Source organism: Acanthisitta chloris, unplaced genomic scaffold (assembly GCF_000695815.1).
Source record: "Acanthisitta chloris isolate BGI_N310 unplaced genomic scaffold, ASM69581v1 scaffold17191, whole genome shotgun sequence".
NCBI classification, from domain to species: domain Eukaryota; kingdom Metazoa; phylum Chordata; class Aves; order Passeriformes; family Acanthisittidae; genus Acanthisitta; species Acanthisitta chloris.
Genome location: NW_008657848.1, coordinates 11000 through 27921, shown reverse-complemented (window position 1 = coordinate 27921; position 16922 = coordinate 11000). Strand labels below are relative to the sequence as shown.

The following is a 16922-nucleotide window of genomic DNA, read 5'->3' as shown; positions in this document are numbered from 1 at the left end:
AGCGGGCTGCGCAGCGCGGCCGCGGGGCCGAAGTAGCGCAGGTTGTTGGCGCAGATGGCGATGTCCTGCCCGTGCAGCCGCGCGTGGTGCTGCCCAGGGTGCTGCTGAGGGTGCTGGGGGGGCGGTGGGGACGCCTCGTCCTGCCCCGGCTGGTTTTTCAAGATCCCTGCGAACTCGCTGTAGCTGCCCTTACTGTTCCCCCGGCGGTGCCGCGGTTTGCTGCGGTAGCGGCTTTTGCCGCTCGGCGTGGACATTTTGGGGCTTCCTGAGACCGGTGAGCCGTTGGACACTGCCTCCGTGCTGGGGATGCCCTCGGACTTCAGCAGGTCTGGCCTGGGAGACAGTGACAAGGTACACATTAGACCAGAGACGAAGAGGTGATGTTAGGTTGGAGCCAGGGTGAAGAGGCAGCTGCAGCCACAAGCACACTCTGCTTCCTAAACTCTACATCCTGCCTTCCCCTCAGCTGTTCAACTCCTGCATTTGGTTCTCTTTGATCCTCTCCACACAATGTCCTTTCCCTTCAGCCCATCCTGCTCTACCCTCCCCTCTTGCTCCTTTTTCCAATAGCTGTCACACACTTTTCTTGTTCCGCTCTTGTTTGTCTTGTTCTGCTCCCAAAACAGCTCCTCCCAGGACCTCGGGGCAGGGCATGGCTCTTACTCTGTGCCTGCACAACATGGTCCAACTGTGCTGATGGTGATCAGCCTGCCCATCTCAGAGCCAGGTGGGGATGTTAGTTCAAAAGGGATTATTCACTGTTAATCAGGACTAACTCCTGGAAATCTCCAAAAAAGGGAAGAATAAATAGACAACTCCAATGGAAAAAGTAAACTGACTTTCTAAAAGTCATGCAGAAGAGAATTAGCTGAAAGGACAGCATGAATTCCCAAATCCCAGTTTAATTCCTCAACAATTAATCCATCCTCCACAATCCCTCACCCTGCTGATTACCATCCAGTCAAGGATCATCTAACTGTTCTCTGCTTGGACAGTTAGGAATTCGACACAACACGTGAGATACCTCCTGCCCAAGCACCATCACCTGTGCAAAATCTGGACCAACAGTTCATTCATCCAACCAAACCATCCTGTGGCTCTGTGGTTCCAGAGCTGCCCAGATGGATTCACCTCTTCCACCTTCAGATAACGAAAGAGTTATGATTCTGAGGATCAGACCAGGCCCAGGAGAGAACACCCTTTGTCCCACCCTCTGTGTCACCAGACTGGAAGGGAAGGAACTGCTTTGCTCGTCCCAGTGGGGATCTAACCCTGGACTGGGCTGTCACCCCTTACCGTTTAGTCTGGCTGCCTGGTTTGTGGGAGACTCCTTTCCTCTTCATCAGCTTCTCCACTGTATTGGGGTGGATTATTGGTCTGACTGGGTGGCGTTTGTAGGTCCCAGGGTATTTCTTTTCCACTGCTTGTTCCCTCCTGAAACATAGGGGAAAGGAAAAAAACCCAACAAAACCAGATCAGATTTTCTGTCTATCCAAGTGCAGCTCCCACAGGACAGGAACACAGCTCTGCAGGGAGCACACTGTGTGCCTGTTTCCCAGCCATGGCTGGGTGCAACACAACGTGCTGGGCTGGGAAAGGACACAGTCATTCCTAAACTCCCTCTGCAGGGATCAGGCAGCTGGAACAGGGCCCTGGCACACTGCTCTCTCTACAAAGGGGCCAAAGGATGCCAGCACCAAATGGGAGAAGTGCCTTTCTGCCAGTCAGCAAACACTGGGTAACGCTAAGGGCACTGAGTGCTGTGCAGGAATCCACCCTGGAGGGAGCTCTCCCTGCTTGTCAGCACTTTCCTTCCCCCTCTGTTTGTCAGGGGACACTGAATCTACAAGTACTGCTGTGCAGTTTGGAAATGAAGCCTTGATTTTGTTCTCCTGTGTGCAGACGGCCACGTGCCCAGAGATACGTACTTGATGAGCTCCTTCTCCCTGACCTCCAGCTGCAGCATTATAGCACTGAGCTCCATGTACAGGTTGTTGGCTCGTTCCAGCTTCCTCTCGTAGTGCTCACGGATATCCAACGCGTGTCTGAAAGCAGAGAAGTCATTATTCCAGTCTCATGTCCACAGGCTAAGACAGGAGAGTAAGCAAAATACAGGTGCTTTAGGAAAAGGCCTTGGAAAAGTAAAAGTTGGCAGCTGCATGGCACTGAATCCCAGACAAAGCTAACAGTGAATGAGGGTTAAGAGCCTGATAGCAATAAATCAGAGTATGATCTAGAAAGTGCCTAACAGTCAACTGACCTCAGCTCTTCTCTTCGACGCCGAATCAGTTCCTCGTCCAGCCGGTGGATACACGTTCCTTCACTTTTAATCTTCTCAAAATGTTTCTTCACTTCTTCTCTCCACTCAGCCTAGGGAAGCAATTGACTGTTAGGAATTTACAAAGAACTGGGATCCCTAGATGCACCACATTAAAACTATTGGGCAATGTTCTTTGTGCCTGCAGAGAATCACAGGACTGGGCTGAGAATGTGTTTCTGTCAAATGAATTATTTGGGGTAACAACACTGCGCATGTTTAGTATCAGCATTTTCAGATGCTATTTATGTTCCCATTAGGTCATTTAAAACATATCTGCATCTTCCAAAAAGTATTTCTAAAGATTCCCAAAACTCTTCTTGTTCTAATAGAACATTTTCTTCCCTCTTTGCAAGTGCAGGTAAACAGAAAGGCTCATGATTTGCAAAGCTGCATTCATGGCAACAACGGCTGTCACCAGGTGAGTCTGCATTTGCTCACTGGTTCCTGCAGCTTTAATAAATGCTGCCAGATCCTTACAGACACCCTGACACTGTACTCTGCACTGGAGGAAAAGGTTCCCTTCTCCTTCCCTCCTCGGCAGCAGACACCAGCTCACTGGGTAGGACTCAGAGGAATCTCTAAGATCAGACTTCCAAATCTTCCCTGAAAGTCCCAGAGCCCCTTCACTGCCCTGTGCCAGCTCCGTGCTCCTCATCTTCCTCCAAGTGCAATGGTTCTGCTCCCAGCAGCCTCAGGGTCTCCTGCAGTACAGCACTCCTGGTAGAACAGCTGGAGCAGAACATCAGTAGTCAGGAGGCAGGTATTGCTGAGTTTCTGACTAAGTCAGCAGATGTCTCAGCTTGGGAGAGATTGATTGAAACCTTTCAAACACCACTTGGTTTGCCTCTCCCCAAGAACCAAGCTGGAATCACAGATCCAGACTCCTGCTGTACTCCTGGGCCGCAGCCCTCCCCTGTCACCTGGGATTTGAAGTAGGTTTCCTGAGGAGTAGCCAGCACATCAGCAGAGGCAATGTCCAGGTGCATCAGAGTCTGCCGGAAGGACGGACGGTTCCGGGGCTTGCTCTGCCTGCAGGGAAGCAAACACACCCAGGGTGAGGTGAGGGGCACACTGGAAAGGCACTCCTGCCCTCTGGAAAGGATTCCCTAGGACCTCTTCTCAGCACTGTGCAGCTGACACATTACAGCAAAGGAGCTTTCTGTTTTCTTGTTTGCTGATGTGAGTTTACTGTGCCAGAGTTGGTTTGTATTCAGGTTTTGAGTTGTGATGATCTAGTCTGAAGAAATAAAAGCGGTGGAAGACCAGGAAACGTGACTGCAAAGTGAAAAGACAAGATACAAACTGAAGCTGTTCCTAACTTGTTTGTCAAGAAGAAACAGATCTCAGTTCATTATCCCATCAATGTCCAAATTTTATAACGGGAAGGCTCCATCTGGTAGAAATTATCACTTACATTCCACATAACAGGGTGTTTATCAGCACCAAAGTATCTGTGCTGCCCCACAGCACCTGCCTGAGCCTGCAGAGAGCTCTGCACATCCCTACGGGATCACAGACAAGCACAAAAACCTTTGGATTTTTGAGGAAAAAGACCAGCACTCGAGCGTCACGCCTGAACCCACCCTGCTCAGTACACGAGCAGCTTCCTGAGCCTCCTCTTGCCTACAAACCACCTCCTCCCACTAGATGGGGACACAACATGCTGCTCCTGCCCTGCACAGCCTCGTGCAGCACAGACTGTGCAAGCCCCACCTGGAAACAGCCCCTGGAAACGGTCCCTGCTGCTCTGGCCTGTCTTCCCCTTTGTGCCACCGACAGGATGGCTGGGAAAACTCATGGAGTGGGAAAATGCTGCAAGACCCTTCACACTCTGTGTACAAACACAAAGCATCAACGCATAAACCAAGAAAATTTCAACTCTAATCTGGTATGTGGAGTGAACTGAAAGCATTTTCCACATCTGAGCCTGTAAAATCTGTGTTCCAGACAGAAAGCTTGAATTTGTCTTTATCTAGTCCAAAAGCCAAGGGGGTTTCAGAGTAAGAAATCAGTTCCTTTCACTCTGCAAACACCCCCAAGAAATTCTACCCTTACTTCCCTTCCAGCTCCTTTTCTCTTCCCACAGAGCCACTTTTTCTCCCCTGCTTTGCTACCACAAAGCAACCCCCTCTGTGCAGGCTGCTGAATCTGCCCTTGGTGCTGCCTGCTCTGATCCACACTGGGCAGGTAACTCATGGGTCACTGTCCCTTGCTGGGGCTCCACCAAGCTCTATTCCCCCACGGTTGCTCAGCCCTTTCCCCTGACAGTGTCTGTCTGCTCCCTCCACCCAGCAAATCACTCACATCTCTCCCTACTTCCTCTAAGCTCCAAATGTCCTTCTGGGGCCTGAGCCTGCTGCCACACGGAAGCAGAATCCAGAATGTTTTGCTCTCAGGACAAGTGTGAGAGTATTTAAGAGCCCTCTGCTCTGGGCTCAACACTCCTGCCCTGACTGGTCTCACTAGGAGTCTGGCAGGAGCTGGCAATCAGCCCCAGGTCTGTGCAGTTTGGGGTTCAGGCTCTTACCAGGTTTGCTTCATGAGGATTTTGAAGCCATCTGGGCAGGTGGAAGGGACAGGGAGGTGCAGGCTGTTACTGCCCACTCCCCAGATGATGGCTGAAGAGTCCACGTCCTTGTAGGGAATCTCTCCTGTAAGCAGCTCCCACAACACTACCCCGAACGACCTGATGAAGACATAAACCAGGGTAAACTGAATCCACACAGAAGCTGTTACAAGAAACATCTGGAGCCTGAAAAACACCATTTGTTTGGCAAAACAGGGAAATATGTCTGTCTGGCCTGAAATTGCAAGTAGGTGCAACAGTGGTTTTTAATACCCCAGGAAACAGTTCCTCCTCGGCCCCAGAACACCAATCCACACTGGGTTTCATCCACCTTCTCCTATCTCTTTGTGAGACTGTAAAAATCCTGAAAGACATTTCTGTACAAATTAAGTCTTACTCCTGTTAAATAAAAAGGAAAGTCATCTTCTCTCAGACTTTGGACTGTCCTTAGTAGTGAGAACAGATCATTGACTACTGCACAGACAGAACTGATAAGTGTCTTACAGAGACAACACAACAAAAGGTTTTATGGCTTTTTTTTTTTAATATTTAACTTCTTTTTCCCTCGTCAAAAGCTCCTTCTGCTCTTACCTGTACTCCTAGGTAAGAGTTTCATAGGTTTGAGGCTTAGCACTATAACTACTGCAATATGGAAATTGGGAAACAAATGCAACTTGCATAAGAGTCAGACCAAAAACACAAGAGCCTCATTTGATATTGCTTTGTGCTCAAGAATGGAAAAAGAAAGAAAAAATTAAGAGAATTCAGCCTGGGAAAGAACCTCCTACAAGAACTGAAAGATGTAGGTAAGGAAATTCACTTTGCTTCTCTTCCTTAGTGAAATGATCAGGAAAGATCAATACCTTAATTTGTAACAGCCAAGTGTTATTTGCCTTATTTACAACCTTGACCCAATGAAACACCACAGCAAGTCCAACCCAGTCAGTGCAGAGGTCTGAACAACCACCAGTCAGGAAACAACTCCATGTGAAAAACGTTGCACTTTCAAAGCTCACTGGCTTCGAATCATGTGGAGAAAAAAACAACCCAAACAAGCAGAATGTGAACATTTTCCCCCCTCAAAGGTCTTTGGAACACAGGGATCCAGGTGGCTGGACAAAGGCAAGCCCATCTGGTTTCAGCTTTGTTATGATTAAGGACTGGCAAAGGCTTTTCAAGACTCCTGATAAGATTATAGATTTATTTTTTAGCATGCTGTTAAAGATGAGAGAGAGCAGACACATAAGCAGCTTAGGAACTGTTCTCATTTGTTGTCAGCATCCATGAACATTGCTTTTACTCATCCTGGGGGAGGCATGGATGGCAAGGAGGAGTCTGAGCAATCTCCACTGCAGCGACTCAGGAGGAATCGGCACCAAAGGCACCTCTAGGTCTGCACCGAAGAGCAACATCTCCAAGTCCCTGAGGGAAGGAGCAAAGGAGCTCACAGTCCCCAGCAGAGCTAGCAGCTGGTCTGACTGCACATGATGCTTCACACAATATTCCTGAACCTCTGGTTTCACTCCAAAGCACAGAAAGCCAAGGGAGGAAATCCAGCTCCGTTCCTCCTTGTGATGCTGTGATTCCAAGGGAGCAGCTCAGACACTCCCAGGAGAGCTGGCTGTGCTGTGGCCATACAAAATGAACACACAGAACACTCTGGACACCAGAGCAGTGGCACACCACGGGTCATACCACCTTCCCTGCAGGGAACCTTGACCTTCAGGTGAAGCCCAGCCCCAAGCTGAAACTCGAGCAGCAGCTGCTGTCTGACTCCACCGCTCTCCCAGCTGCCTGTGGCTTTGTCCTGCACCTCCTGCTGTGCCAGGGAGGTGACAGCATCTGAAGCTGTAAAACCACGAGAAGCAAAATTCCTCCTGGCTGTAGAGCAGAGAAAGGGCATTTATCCTGGCTGCTGACATTTAATATGCAGCAATAATGAGGCAGAAACAGAGATGCAGTTCCCTTGAGGGCCCTGAAACCTGTGGAGAAGCTTCCCAAAGGAGCTCCAAGGCTGTGTCCTCTCTCAAGCATGTTTAATAGCACAGACACTGAACCTTTGTGTTCCTTTGGACAAAAAGTATGTTCCACATGGGATGAAAACAGGTTTCAAAACTCTTACAAAGTATCCTGGTTTCCTCCCTCTCTGATCCAGAGTTACACTCACTGGACTATGATAATCCTGTGGCTGCACATGTAACAGCCCAGCCCCAAGTGGGACCCCTCACACCAGCAGGGAGAAGCTTCCCTAGAGCTCCAGGTGTCCCTGGAAGGGGGAGAAAGCAAAGGAAAAGCTCCCTGGCTGCAGAGCAGGCTCTGAGCACCAGCACTAGGAGAAAGCTCTGGCCTGAATAATGACACAGGGAGGAACCTCTGGAAGACACAGTCTGCACTGAGTCTCACTAGGAACCTGCAGATCTCAACACACATTTCTCTTCCCATTCCAGCCCATGGCCCAGTAACAAAGCACTGCAGCTAGCACCAGGTAGGAGGAGACAGGAACAGTCCACCATAGAGCAGACCATCCCCAGGCAGGGGACAAGGACAGAGTGTGGAAAGTGCTGGAAAGCCAAGTGGCTCAGCAGGAGGTGAGGAGAGCTGACCCTGGACCCCACTCACCAGATATCCACCTTCTCGGAGACAGGCTCGTTGCGAATCACCTCTGGGGCCATCCAAGCCACTGTTCCTGCAAAGGACATCTTGGTGCTCTTGTCACTGAGCTCTTTAGATGTACCAAAGTCCGAAATTTTTACTGCATCGGTGTGTGTAACTAAAACACTGGACGGAAAAAAAAAAGAAAGAAATCAGCACTTGGTGATTTTTCCCTGTACCACAAGAGCCACTGGGAGTAAATCCCTTAGTCAACACGACCAGCTGATGAGCCCACGCTGCTCACAACTGCAGTGCAAGAGAACAGGTTGGGTATTTTCCCCAGTGAAAGCTCTCTGGGGTGGCTGTGTTTTGTGCCCCAACTGCGTTTCTAAGTGCTACAAGTCAAAAATCCATCTGGATCAAACTGCAAATTTACGAGGAACTGAGGACTCGGAGGCAAAGCTGCACCTGAAACTTGCTGCAACCCATCCAAAAGCATTACCCTAACACTGTCACAGCCATGTCACAGGCTGAAGCAGTGACAAACAGCTAGGGAACAAGAATATAAGCAGCCACAGTGTTTTAGTCAGACAGCAATGGAGAAATGAGAAAGGCACACTCCAGAAAAACAGAGAAAAAAGGAGGAAAACTAAAGTAGAGGGCAACAGAATATCCCACTTTCCAAAACAACAGACACCACCAAATCATTAAGGATGTCCTGACTGCTGTTTATCATGTAAGACACAGGGTAAAATTAAACTGCAGCAGAGGAGGGAAGTGCCAACAAGCATCAGTAGTTTCACCCTCATAGCTCTGAGTCAACATCAGAAAATTCTGACCTAACTTTAAACTATTCCTCAAGAAAAAAACCCAGAGAACCCCAACTGGGGGATGTTTAAGCAGCTACAGACTTACTTTGGTGAGCTGAGGAACCTCAACTGGGGGATGTTTATGCAGCTACAGACTCACTTTGGTGACTTGAGGTCTCGATGGATGATTTTGTGGAGGTGCAGGTAGTTCATGCCGCTTGCAATGCCCGTGGACCAGTCCACCAGCAGCCGTGGGGTGACCTTGCGCCCCGCGCGCAGGACCTCGTAGAGCTGTCCGTGTGCACAGTACTCCATGATGATACAGTAGCACGGGGCTTGAGTGCAGACTCCCCTGCCAAACCAAACACACGTGAGGATCAGCAGACAGTCTCACAGGAAGGATGGCCCCCACCTTGCCCTACAGACATCTTAGCTCCTGGATGAAATATATTTCTAACGAGTTCCATGACCTACTTGAAGGCGATGATGTTCGGGTGTTTGAGCTTCCGCAAGTGCTTGATGTCGGTTTCGTTCTGGTCTCTCACTTTCTTGATGGCCACCTCCTCGGCGCGGAACTTGCCCAGGAAGACAGCTCCCTGTGCTCCACTGCCCAGCCACTGCAGCTCCGAGATCTCCTCGAACGGCACCTCCCACGTGTCTAGGCACAGCCAAGCACATGAGGTACGTGTCATATGAGGAATGTCACAGGGGAAGGGCTGAGGGAGTTGGGGTTGTTCAGCCTGGAGAAGAGGCTCAGGGGTGACCTCATGGCTCTCTCCAACTCCTGCCAGGGCTGGAGAGAGGTGGGGGATGTGTGTCCTGCCATGGCTGCAGGGAGAGGATAGAGGGAATGGCCTTGAGCTGAGCCAGGGCAGAGTCAGATTGGATGTGAGGAGAAATATTTTCCCTGTCAGGGTGTTCAGGCACTGGAATATTGCCCAGGGAGGAGGTGGAGTCACCATCCCTGGAGGTGTTTCAGAGGTGTCTGGATGTGGCACTGGAGGATATGGTTTAGGGTTTAGGAGTTCCAGCAGTGACAAGGTTAATGGTTGGACTCAGTGATCTTACAGGTCTCCTCCAACCTTGATGACTCTATGATTCTATGAGCACCACAAAAATGTTCTGCTGTACAACCACCCCAGGACAACACCTGCATCTCCCTCAGAGTGGGCTTTTCTGGAGGTGGCAGGTAGCATCTTCTCCCAGTACAGGCACAGCTGAGGCACACACCACACACGCTCAGCATCCCTTTCATCCACGACAGTCACCTCCAGCCTGCTCACTCCCATTCTTCCAGCTGCTTGTTCAGAGCTAACCACTGAGGTGAGCCAGTTGGACTTGGCAATCAGCAGCTGAAGGTGCCAGGGACCATGGATTGGCAGTTTTGGGAAGAGATCCTCTACCCCAGCACTGAACAAGGATGGCATCTCCTACAAAGCACATGACTCCACTGAAAAGCATAGATGAGGAGAAACATCTAACATCCACAGAATCCTACAATGTTAAGGGGTTGGAATGGACCTTACAGATCATCCAGGCACAACCTCTCCTGCCTCAGGCAGGGACAGTAACTAGATCAGGTTGGTCAAGGCTTTATCCAGCCTGGCATAAAAATCCACACTTTCACACAACTTTTTCTTTTCAATTCACAATTCATTCACAACTGACATAAAAAATATTGAGAGGGTTTTTTTCACCCCCACAAAACAGGCAATAAAAGGGAAACTCAGAGGTGGCAAAACACAGACCAGCAACCACCAACTCACCCATCACAAAGCACATTGACCACCACCAGCCACAGAAACAAGTCTTTCCAACATCAACATTGCTTCTATCAGGTCAAACAGGAAAAAAGTCTTAAGCAGTTCCCAGACAGGGAAAATGCTGGAGTGGTCCAGTGGCACTGCATACAACTGCTGCGAGAGAGTTGCACCCATCAGAGCAGAGAGCCTTGTTGTCTGCAAGTCACCTTGAGACTACCTTAAAGCTCACGAACAGCAAGATGAAAGGATGAAAGGCAGGCAATTATTTATTTACTGTAACTCAGTAAAGGTGTAAGTTTGGAGAATAAATTATTTAGCAGCAAAAACAGGCAGTAACCCACTAATTTCTGAGACAAAAAGAAGTCACACCTGCTCAGATCCCTATTAGAGATGAGTGCAGAGATGTCTTCTCATCTCATCCAATCTCGGAGGCACTGGATGTTCCCAGGCTTGCAACTGGGATTCTGCCAAAGTGTCCATTTTAGATGCTATCACCACTGAAGGGAAACTGATATACCAACTGTCCATGGGCTGATCCCAATGGAGCCTCTCCCGCAGCTCATCCCTGGGACACAGAGCCCAGCTGGCTGTCTCCTGAGGGATGGATGACTGCTCCCCAGGCACAGCCATGGAAAGCCAGACCCCAGTGCTCCTTCTGCTCACTGAACTCGAAACAAAAACACTGTTCATCCACAGCAAGAATTTCCTGTGCCTCGGCAGGGCAGAGTTCATCCCTCGGCACATGTTCCTTCCCAGACACAAGGCTGTTCTCCATACTGATGGATCTGCTCACAGCTCGGAGCTGTAACTGCTGTTTAAGTCTTTAGACATTTAGACACTGAAGGTCTTTTAAATAAGGAAAATAAAAGGGAGTAATGACATGCACAGATCAGCTGAGAGGCTCTGTATTGCTATTTAGTTGGCAGATGCATCACTTGGGAAAGGAGGTGGCAAGTTCTGCTGGTTTGTGTGTGTCCGTGAACTGCATTTCCACATGGGCAAACTGAAACTATTCTGTGGTACTGAAATAGCTGTTTACTGAAGGTCTTTTAAATAAGGAAAATAAAAGGGAGTAATGACATGCACAGATCAGCTGAGAGGCTCTGTATTGCTATTTAGTTGGCAGATGCATCACTTGGGAAAGGAGGTGGCAAGTTCTGCTGGTTTGTGTGTGTCCGTGAACTGCATTTCCACATGGGCAAACTGAAACTATTCTGTGGTACTGAAATAGCTGTTTAGAGAATCACATCACAGAATGGTTTGGGTTGGAAAGGACCTTAAAGAGCATCCAGTGCCACCCCTGCCATGGGCAGGGACACCTTTCATCAGCCCAGGTGGCTCCAAGCCCTGTCCAACCTGGCCTGGAACACTCCCAGGGATGGAGCAGCCACAGCTGCTCTGGGAAACCTGTGCCAGAGCCTCAGCACCTCCCAGGGAGGAATTCCTTCCCAATCTCCCATCCAGCCCTGCCCTCCGGCAGTGTGTAGCCATTCTCTCTCTATTCCTGTCCCTCTAGGCCCTTGTCCCAAGTCTCTCTCCACCTTTACTCATGGGAAGTCTGTCGTTCCTGCACAGGACACAAAACACTGACATCATTTCCATGAAGCACCTGAATTTTGTGAGCAGTAGTGGTTAACTACTGCTATTGCCTCAGAACACCACTTTCCCTTAATATTCCCTATTAGGTAATACTCCCTACTTTTAACATTCCCTTTTACCCTCTGCAATGGCAAAGGCTGAGAGACATTGCAAACAAAGCAAGCAGAAGTCCACGTGGTTCCTCCTGCAAAGTCATCTCGTGTTTATCTGGGAACTGAGATCCTCTCCTGTATCCCCCTTTCACCCTGATCATCAGGGGCAAGATTCAGGGAAGAGGCTTCAGTGTGGCAACAGGGAAACATCCCACACCTTTGGGAATATCAGGGAGAACAAAGAGCCAAACCATCTGTAACATACAGTGCAACAGTCAGACCCTTCTGGGCCCGCACAAACCATGGGGATACTTCCCTTCAATAAATGAAAGGGTAATAGCAGCATGAATTACGCAAGAACTTGCATCTCTGAGGTGATTAAGGACCATTTGGGCAGAATGATGGGAATCTGTTTCCCATGGGGACCAAACACAGGAGCAGCCGGAGCCATTGAGCCAATCCACGTGGAGGAAATTTTGCCGTGTGCCAGCACTGGTTCCTTGCCAGCCTTGGCACTGGGACAAGATGCATCTCTGGTTTACAAAACCCACCAACACCAGCACACTTTGACAGACACCTTGGTCTCCAGGTGCTCCTCAAAATGCTCATGATAACAGGAAACAGGGAACCTGTGAAAGGGAAGGTGACAGCAACTCCTGAAGACAGATCCTTAATCCAAAGGAAATAACTTGGAAGTCTAGTGAGTCTGTAGGAAACACAAACAAGTCTTATTTTAGAGTGCTGGAGTCCCAACAATCCCAATTTTGTAACTGGGAGAGGTGAATTAAAGAGCTGAGTGGATCTCCCTGGAAGCACTCACCAACAGCCTTTAGAAATCAGAATAAACAACTGGAAAAACATAGTCAGAAGAGATTTTAGGGGTCAAACCCCAAATATTTAAACCTCAAACAACCAGCTATCCCTGGGCAGTACAAAAGCAAACACTCCCTGCAGGAAAGACTCCTCAGCCAAACAGCAGAACTGCCTGTAGCCCCCAGGTGACCAAAGCTCTGCCCAGCGTGTGTCCTGAAGGGAAGCACAAACACACTCCTCATGGTGACCACCTCAGATGTTGGAAAGGATGCTCAAGGAGTGATTTCAGCAATAAAATCAGGTGGAATAATGTGAAAGTTGTTCTTATCTTTTCCCTCATTCACCAAGTCGCGAGCCCAGGCCTTCGCAGCCAATACGGACCCAAGGCTCAGACATCTGCAAAGGACCTGTCTGCATTTTACTGGTTGCAGCTGCACCACAATACCACCACCATGCCTTGCACTCGGGGCCTGCAGGAGATCCAAAGCAGGCAGGGCCGATGGTGAGCACCAGAAAGTACTAGGCAGCATCTGCAGGCAACACGGAACAGTTTGGGCTGGAAAGGATCTTAAAGTTCATCCTGGTCCACCCCCTGCCCTGGACAGGGACACCTTCCACCAGCCCAGTGTGCTCCCAGCCCCATCCAACCTGGCCTGGAACATTCTCAGGGATGGAGCAGCCACAGCTGCTCTGGGCAACCTGTGCCAGTGCCTCAGCACCTCCCAGGGAGGAATTCCTTCCCAATATCCCATCTAACCCTGCTCTCTGGCAGTGGGAAGCCATTCCCCCTTGTCCTGGGACTCCAGGCCCTTGTTCAAAGTCCCTCTCCAGTTCTCTCGGAGGGCTCTACAGGCTAATTTCTTCCTAATTTCTAAGCTAAATCTCTCCTCTGTCAGTTTAAATTCATTCCTATCCCCACCTGCTCGTGCAAAATGTCGCTCTCCCTCTTTTTTATATGCCCCCTTTAAGTACTGCAAGGCCGAACTGGACTCCTACCCCAGCTGCTGATCCAGCCCAACATGAAGGATTGCTTTTGGATGAGGCTCAAAGTAGTCGTTTCATGAAGAGGAAAAAGAAATAATCATTTGCACAGACCCACGGCACCAGCCTAGAGCTGCACAGAAGCTTCCAGGGGCACGAAAGGCCATCAAGCTCCTCTCTCTGCTGCTGAAAGAGCCAGAGACACTTCCTCAGCCTCCTCTCCAAATGCACAGCACTTGCACCAACACAAACTGTGCATCCCCCGTGCTCTTGCTAAAAGGCAGCAAAAATTATCACATACATCAGTTCCTGAACTGCTGGCTCACATGTAGCTGATGAAACGCACACAAAGATGATTTTCTGGTGGCAAAAAGCAAGAATGAGATCATCTGGAAAGCAGAACATGAATATTCTGACAAAACTCTCAAGTTTTAGCACAGAACCAGTTTCAAAAGGTTTATCTGTGGGTAACAGAAGTGTACCACTGCCATCAGGGTCACAGAAGTGCATTGCTGTCACCAGAGCTGGCCAACTGAGCAGCTCCAGGGAAAAAATAGCAATCATTAAAGGAAATCTTCTCACTCCCATTTCTGATGGTGAAGACACTGAAGACAGAGCTCAACCACACAAGCCACAGATCCCAATTAATCCTTAGCCTTACCACATCTGCAGCCAGTTCAAATTTGCCCTGGCAGGAATGGCCTGATGCCAACAGCAAACTGCAAAGCATCCCCAGCTCTGAAGCTGCTCCTGACACAGAGAACAGCAAGACCTCTCTGTGCACCCTCCACACCCAGAGCTGCTCATTCACATTTGTGAGTGCTTTAGTCTCTTTCATTAGTGACTGTCATACAAGTGTCCCCTGTGGGTCACCAAAGCACATATTACACTGTGGTCGCCAGTGCATCTGCTGGCCCAGTTACAGGCCAAACAGGGTCTCTGTCTCACAAGTAGCTCTCCTGAAGCCAGGAGGGACACTGACAGGGACACACGAGCAGGGGATGGCTCAGTGGGGACACTGGGATAGAACAGCCACAGAACTGCAGGGAGCAGCCAGTGCAGCTCTGCATCCACAGCCTTTCCTTGGGAAGTTTTAACTTCACTTAAACCACCGAGCATCCAGTCCAGAGCATTGTAACCCAGACACTGCACCACACCTCCTCTGAATGTCATCCCACGGCTTGGAATCATGTCTTCCTCCCCAGGGGAGGCTCCCAGCCAGCCAGGGCCTTCCAAAACTGTCCACATCCAACCCCACATACTGTGCAATCACCTCAGTAGGGTTAGCCCTCCAGGGAATGTTCACTGTGTCCACTGATAGTCTGAACCACGTGGGACACACTGAGTTTACAACATGTAGATGAACCTTAGAACCGACTGTGCCAAAGGATTTCAGGACCAAGGAAAGCCTTGCTGAGCACACAGAGCTGTTGCTTAGGAGGCACCTGCCATCCTGTCAGGCAGAGCTGTGTTTCCTGCTCTGTTATGCACTAGAAATGACTGACTCTAGGAAGGAGTAAGTTTATTTCAAGGCAGATTCACACCCAACACGTTATTAACAGCTCTTCTCCCTCATATTAGTAGCTGTTCCCCAACTCAACTCTGGGGTTTAGATATGAACCACTCAGAGAGGTTTCCTGGTCACATCTCTTACAATTTGTTTCTGCCATGAAACCCTTTGATTACCCCTGAGAGCCACCCAGGAGACTCCTGCCCCACAGTGCTATGGTGGCCAAGCTGCTCCCATTTCCTACAAGCGTCCACCATTTCAGCTCCCTAATTCTAATGACAGCTTGTTCTTTTCCCATCTGCCACTTTCCTCCCCCTGTGCTAGGGGAGAAATCAGACACCAACAGCAGAGCACACTCTGCTCTTCAGCTTTCAGGAGCCCCTATAGATATATAGATAGCTAGATATGTAATCAACTGGGGCATCACTTATTCCCAAACTGCATGTTATATGTATACTCATACTCACACACACTTACACATTTACACTTACACATCTAAATGAAAAAGGTAAAAATATTAAAGAACACATTTCTACAAAGACAAGTACTGAATCATATTTTGAAGATGAAAATTACTCCTGAATAAAAAGACTTAAAGGTCTTTTTAGAAGAGAATCACCAAGGTTGGAGGACAGCTCCAAGACCATCAAGTCCAACCATTAATCTGCCATTGCTGGAGCCCCTGAACCATATCCTCCAGTGCCAGATCCAGAGCAATACTCCTGCTGCTTGGTGCTCAGCTGGAGACAGCTCTCACACACAGATTCTGCCGGGCAAATGCCTAGGTCAGTGTTTTCCCCCAGCACGAAAAACCTGCAGAAACGCAGCAGTTGGTACAATTCCCCTGTTCCACACCATCCTTTCTGATCCTCACTTACATAAACACCTGGTTCAGATTCAGATCTCGTCACCAGGGTCCCAGACATGGGGCAGAATGGGAAGTTTTGCCTCCCTCACGAGCTGCCTTTGCCACACGTGACAGTACCCAGACAAAACCAGTCACACGGGAAGCTGGAAAAGCAGCCGCGTGTTGCTCTCCTCGTGTCTGCGCACTCAGAAGCGGCGAGCTCCCCTCCCTCCTCACCTTGCTGCTGCAGTTTGTAGTCTGTGGAGTATGCCTTGCCTATGATGTTCCACACAGGCCGCAGGCAGCCGAAAAGTCCCTCCAGAAAGCCTCCGCTGCCGCTGCCCGACCTGTTGAACTGGACCTTCACATCCTCCGTGGCGCTGTTGCTGTCTCCATCCGTGGTGCCCCGCGTGCCCTGAGGGACAGCCGTCTCCGACTCGTCCTGCTCGCGCAGCTGCAGCACGCTGTTCTCAAACTGGTCCCGGGAGTCCTCGCTGATGCTGGTGAGCACGGCCGCGGTGACGGGGCTGCTCACGCTCTCCACGAGCTCTGCCTGCAGCAAACCCTTGTCCCGCACGTCCTCGATAAGCTCTGGGGACGGGTGGTCCCCGGCGACCACGTGCTCCTCAGGGAAGCGGCTGAAGTCTTTGTCCTCACAGAAAGCTTTGCCCATGGAGTTGGGAGAGGAAGACAGGCCCAGGCGCTCCTGAGTGCTGGCCATGATGCCGTGTGTGTGCATCAAGGAGATGGTTCGAGTTGGGACTTAGAGAATTTGCACAACACAACTCAGATGTGACATGTGGACCCAGTACCTGAAACGAGAGGAAAATGAGCAACTTTCAAGTTTTTATTTTGGTGTTCCCACAGCGTTGCACTTTCACTGAGATGAGCTGATAATTAACCAGACTTTCCAGACAACTGCTGAGATTTGGTAAATAATTACTGCCCTAAGAGAAACAAATAAAGGATTCCAACAGAAACTGCACTCGGGCAGTACTCTCGGTAACCTACTGCGGGAACTGCGTGGTAA

At 49.6% G+C, this 16922-nt stretch overlaps 1 protein-coding gene across 1 annotated transcript; it reads right to left on the bottom strand.

The window, feature by feature from the left end:
• Positions 1–7: 7 nt before the first annotated feature.
• Positions 8–16631, bottom strand: LOC103811889 (mitogen-activated protein kinase kinase kinase 13-like; the record flags this gene model as incomplete). The annotated part of the gene is made up of 10 exons (XM_009084889.1): positions 16130–16631; positions 8762–8945; positions 8448–8639; positions 7506–7664; positions 4848–5006; positions 3241–3349; positions 2261–2370; positions 1929–2045; positions 1297–1434; positions 8–333 (listed from the first exon to the last, which is right to left on the bottom strand). Coding segments are annotated over exons 1-10 (1996 nt in total), but the record flags the coding sequence as incomplete, so codon positions are not given.
• Between the last annotated feature and the right edge of the window lie 291 nt (positions 16632–16922).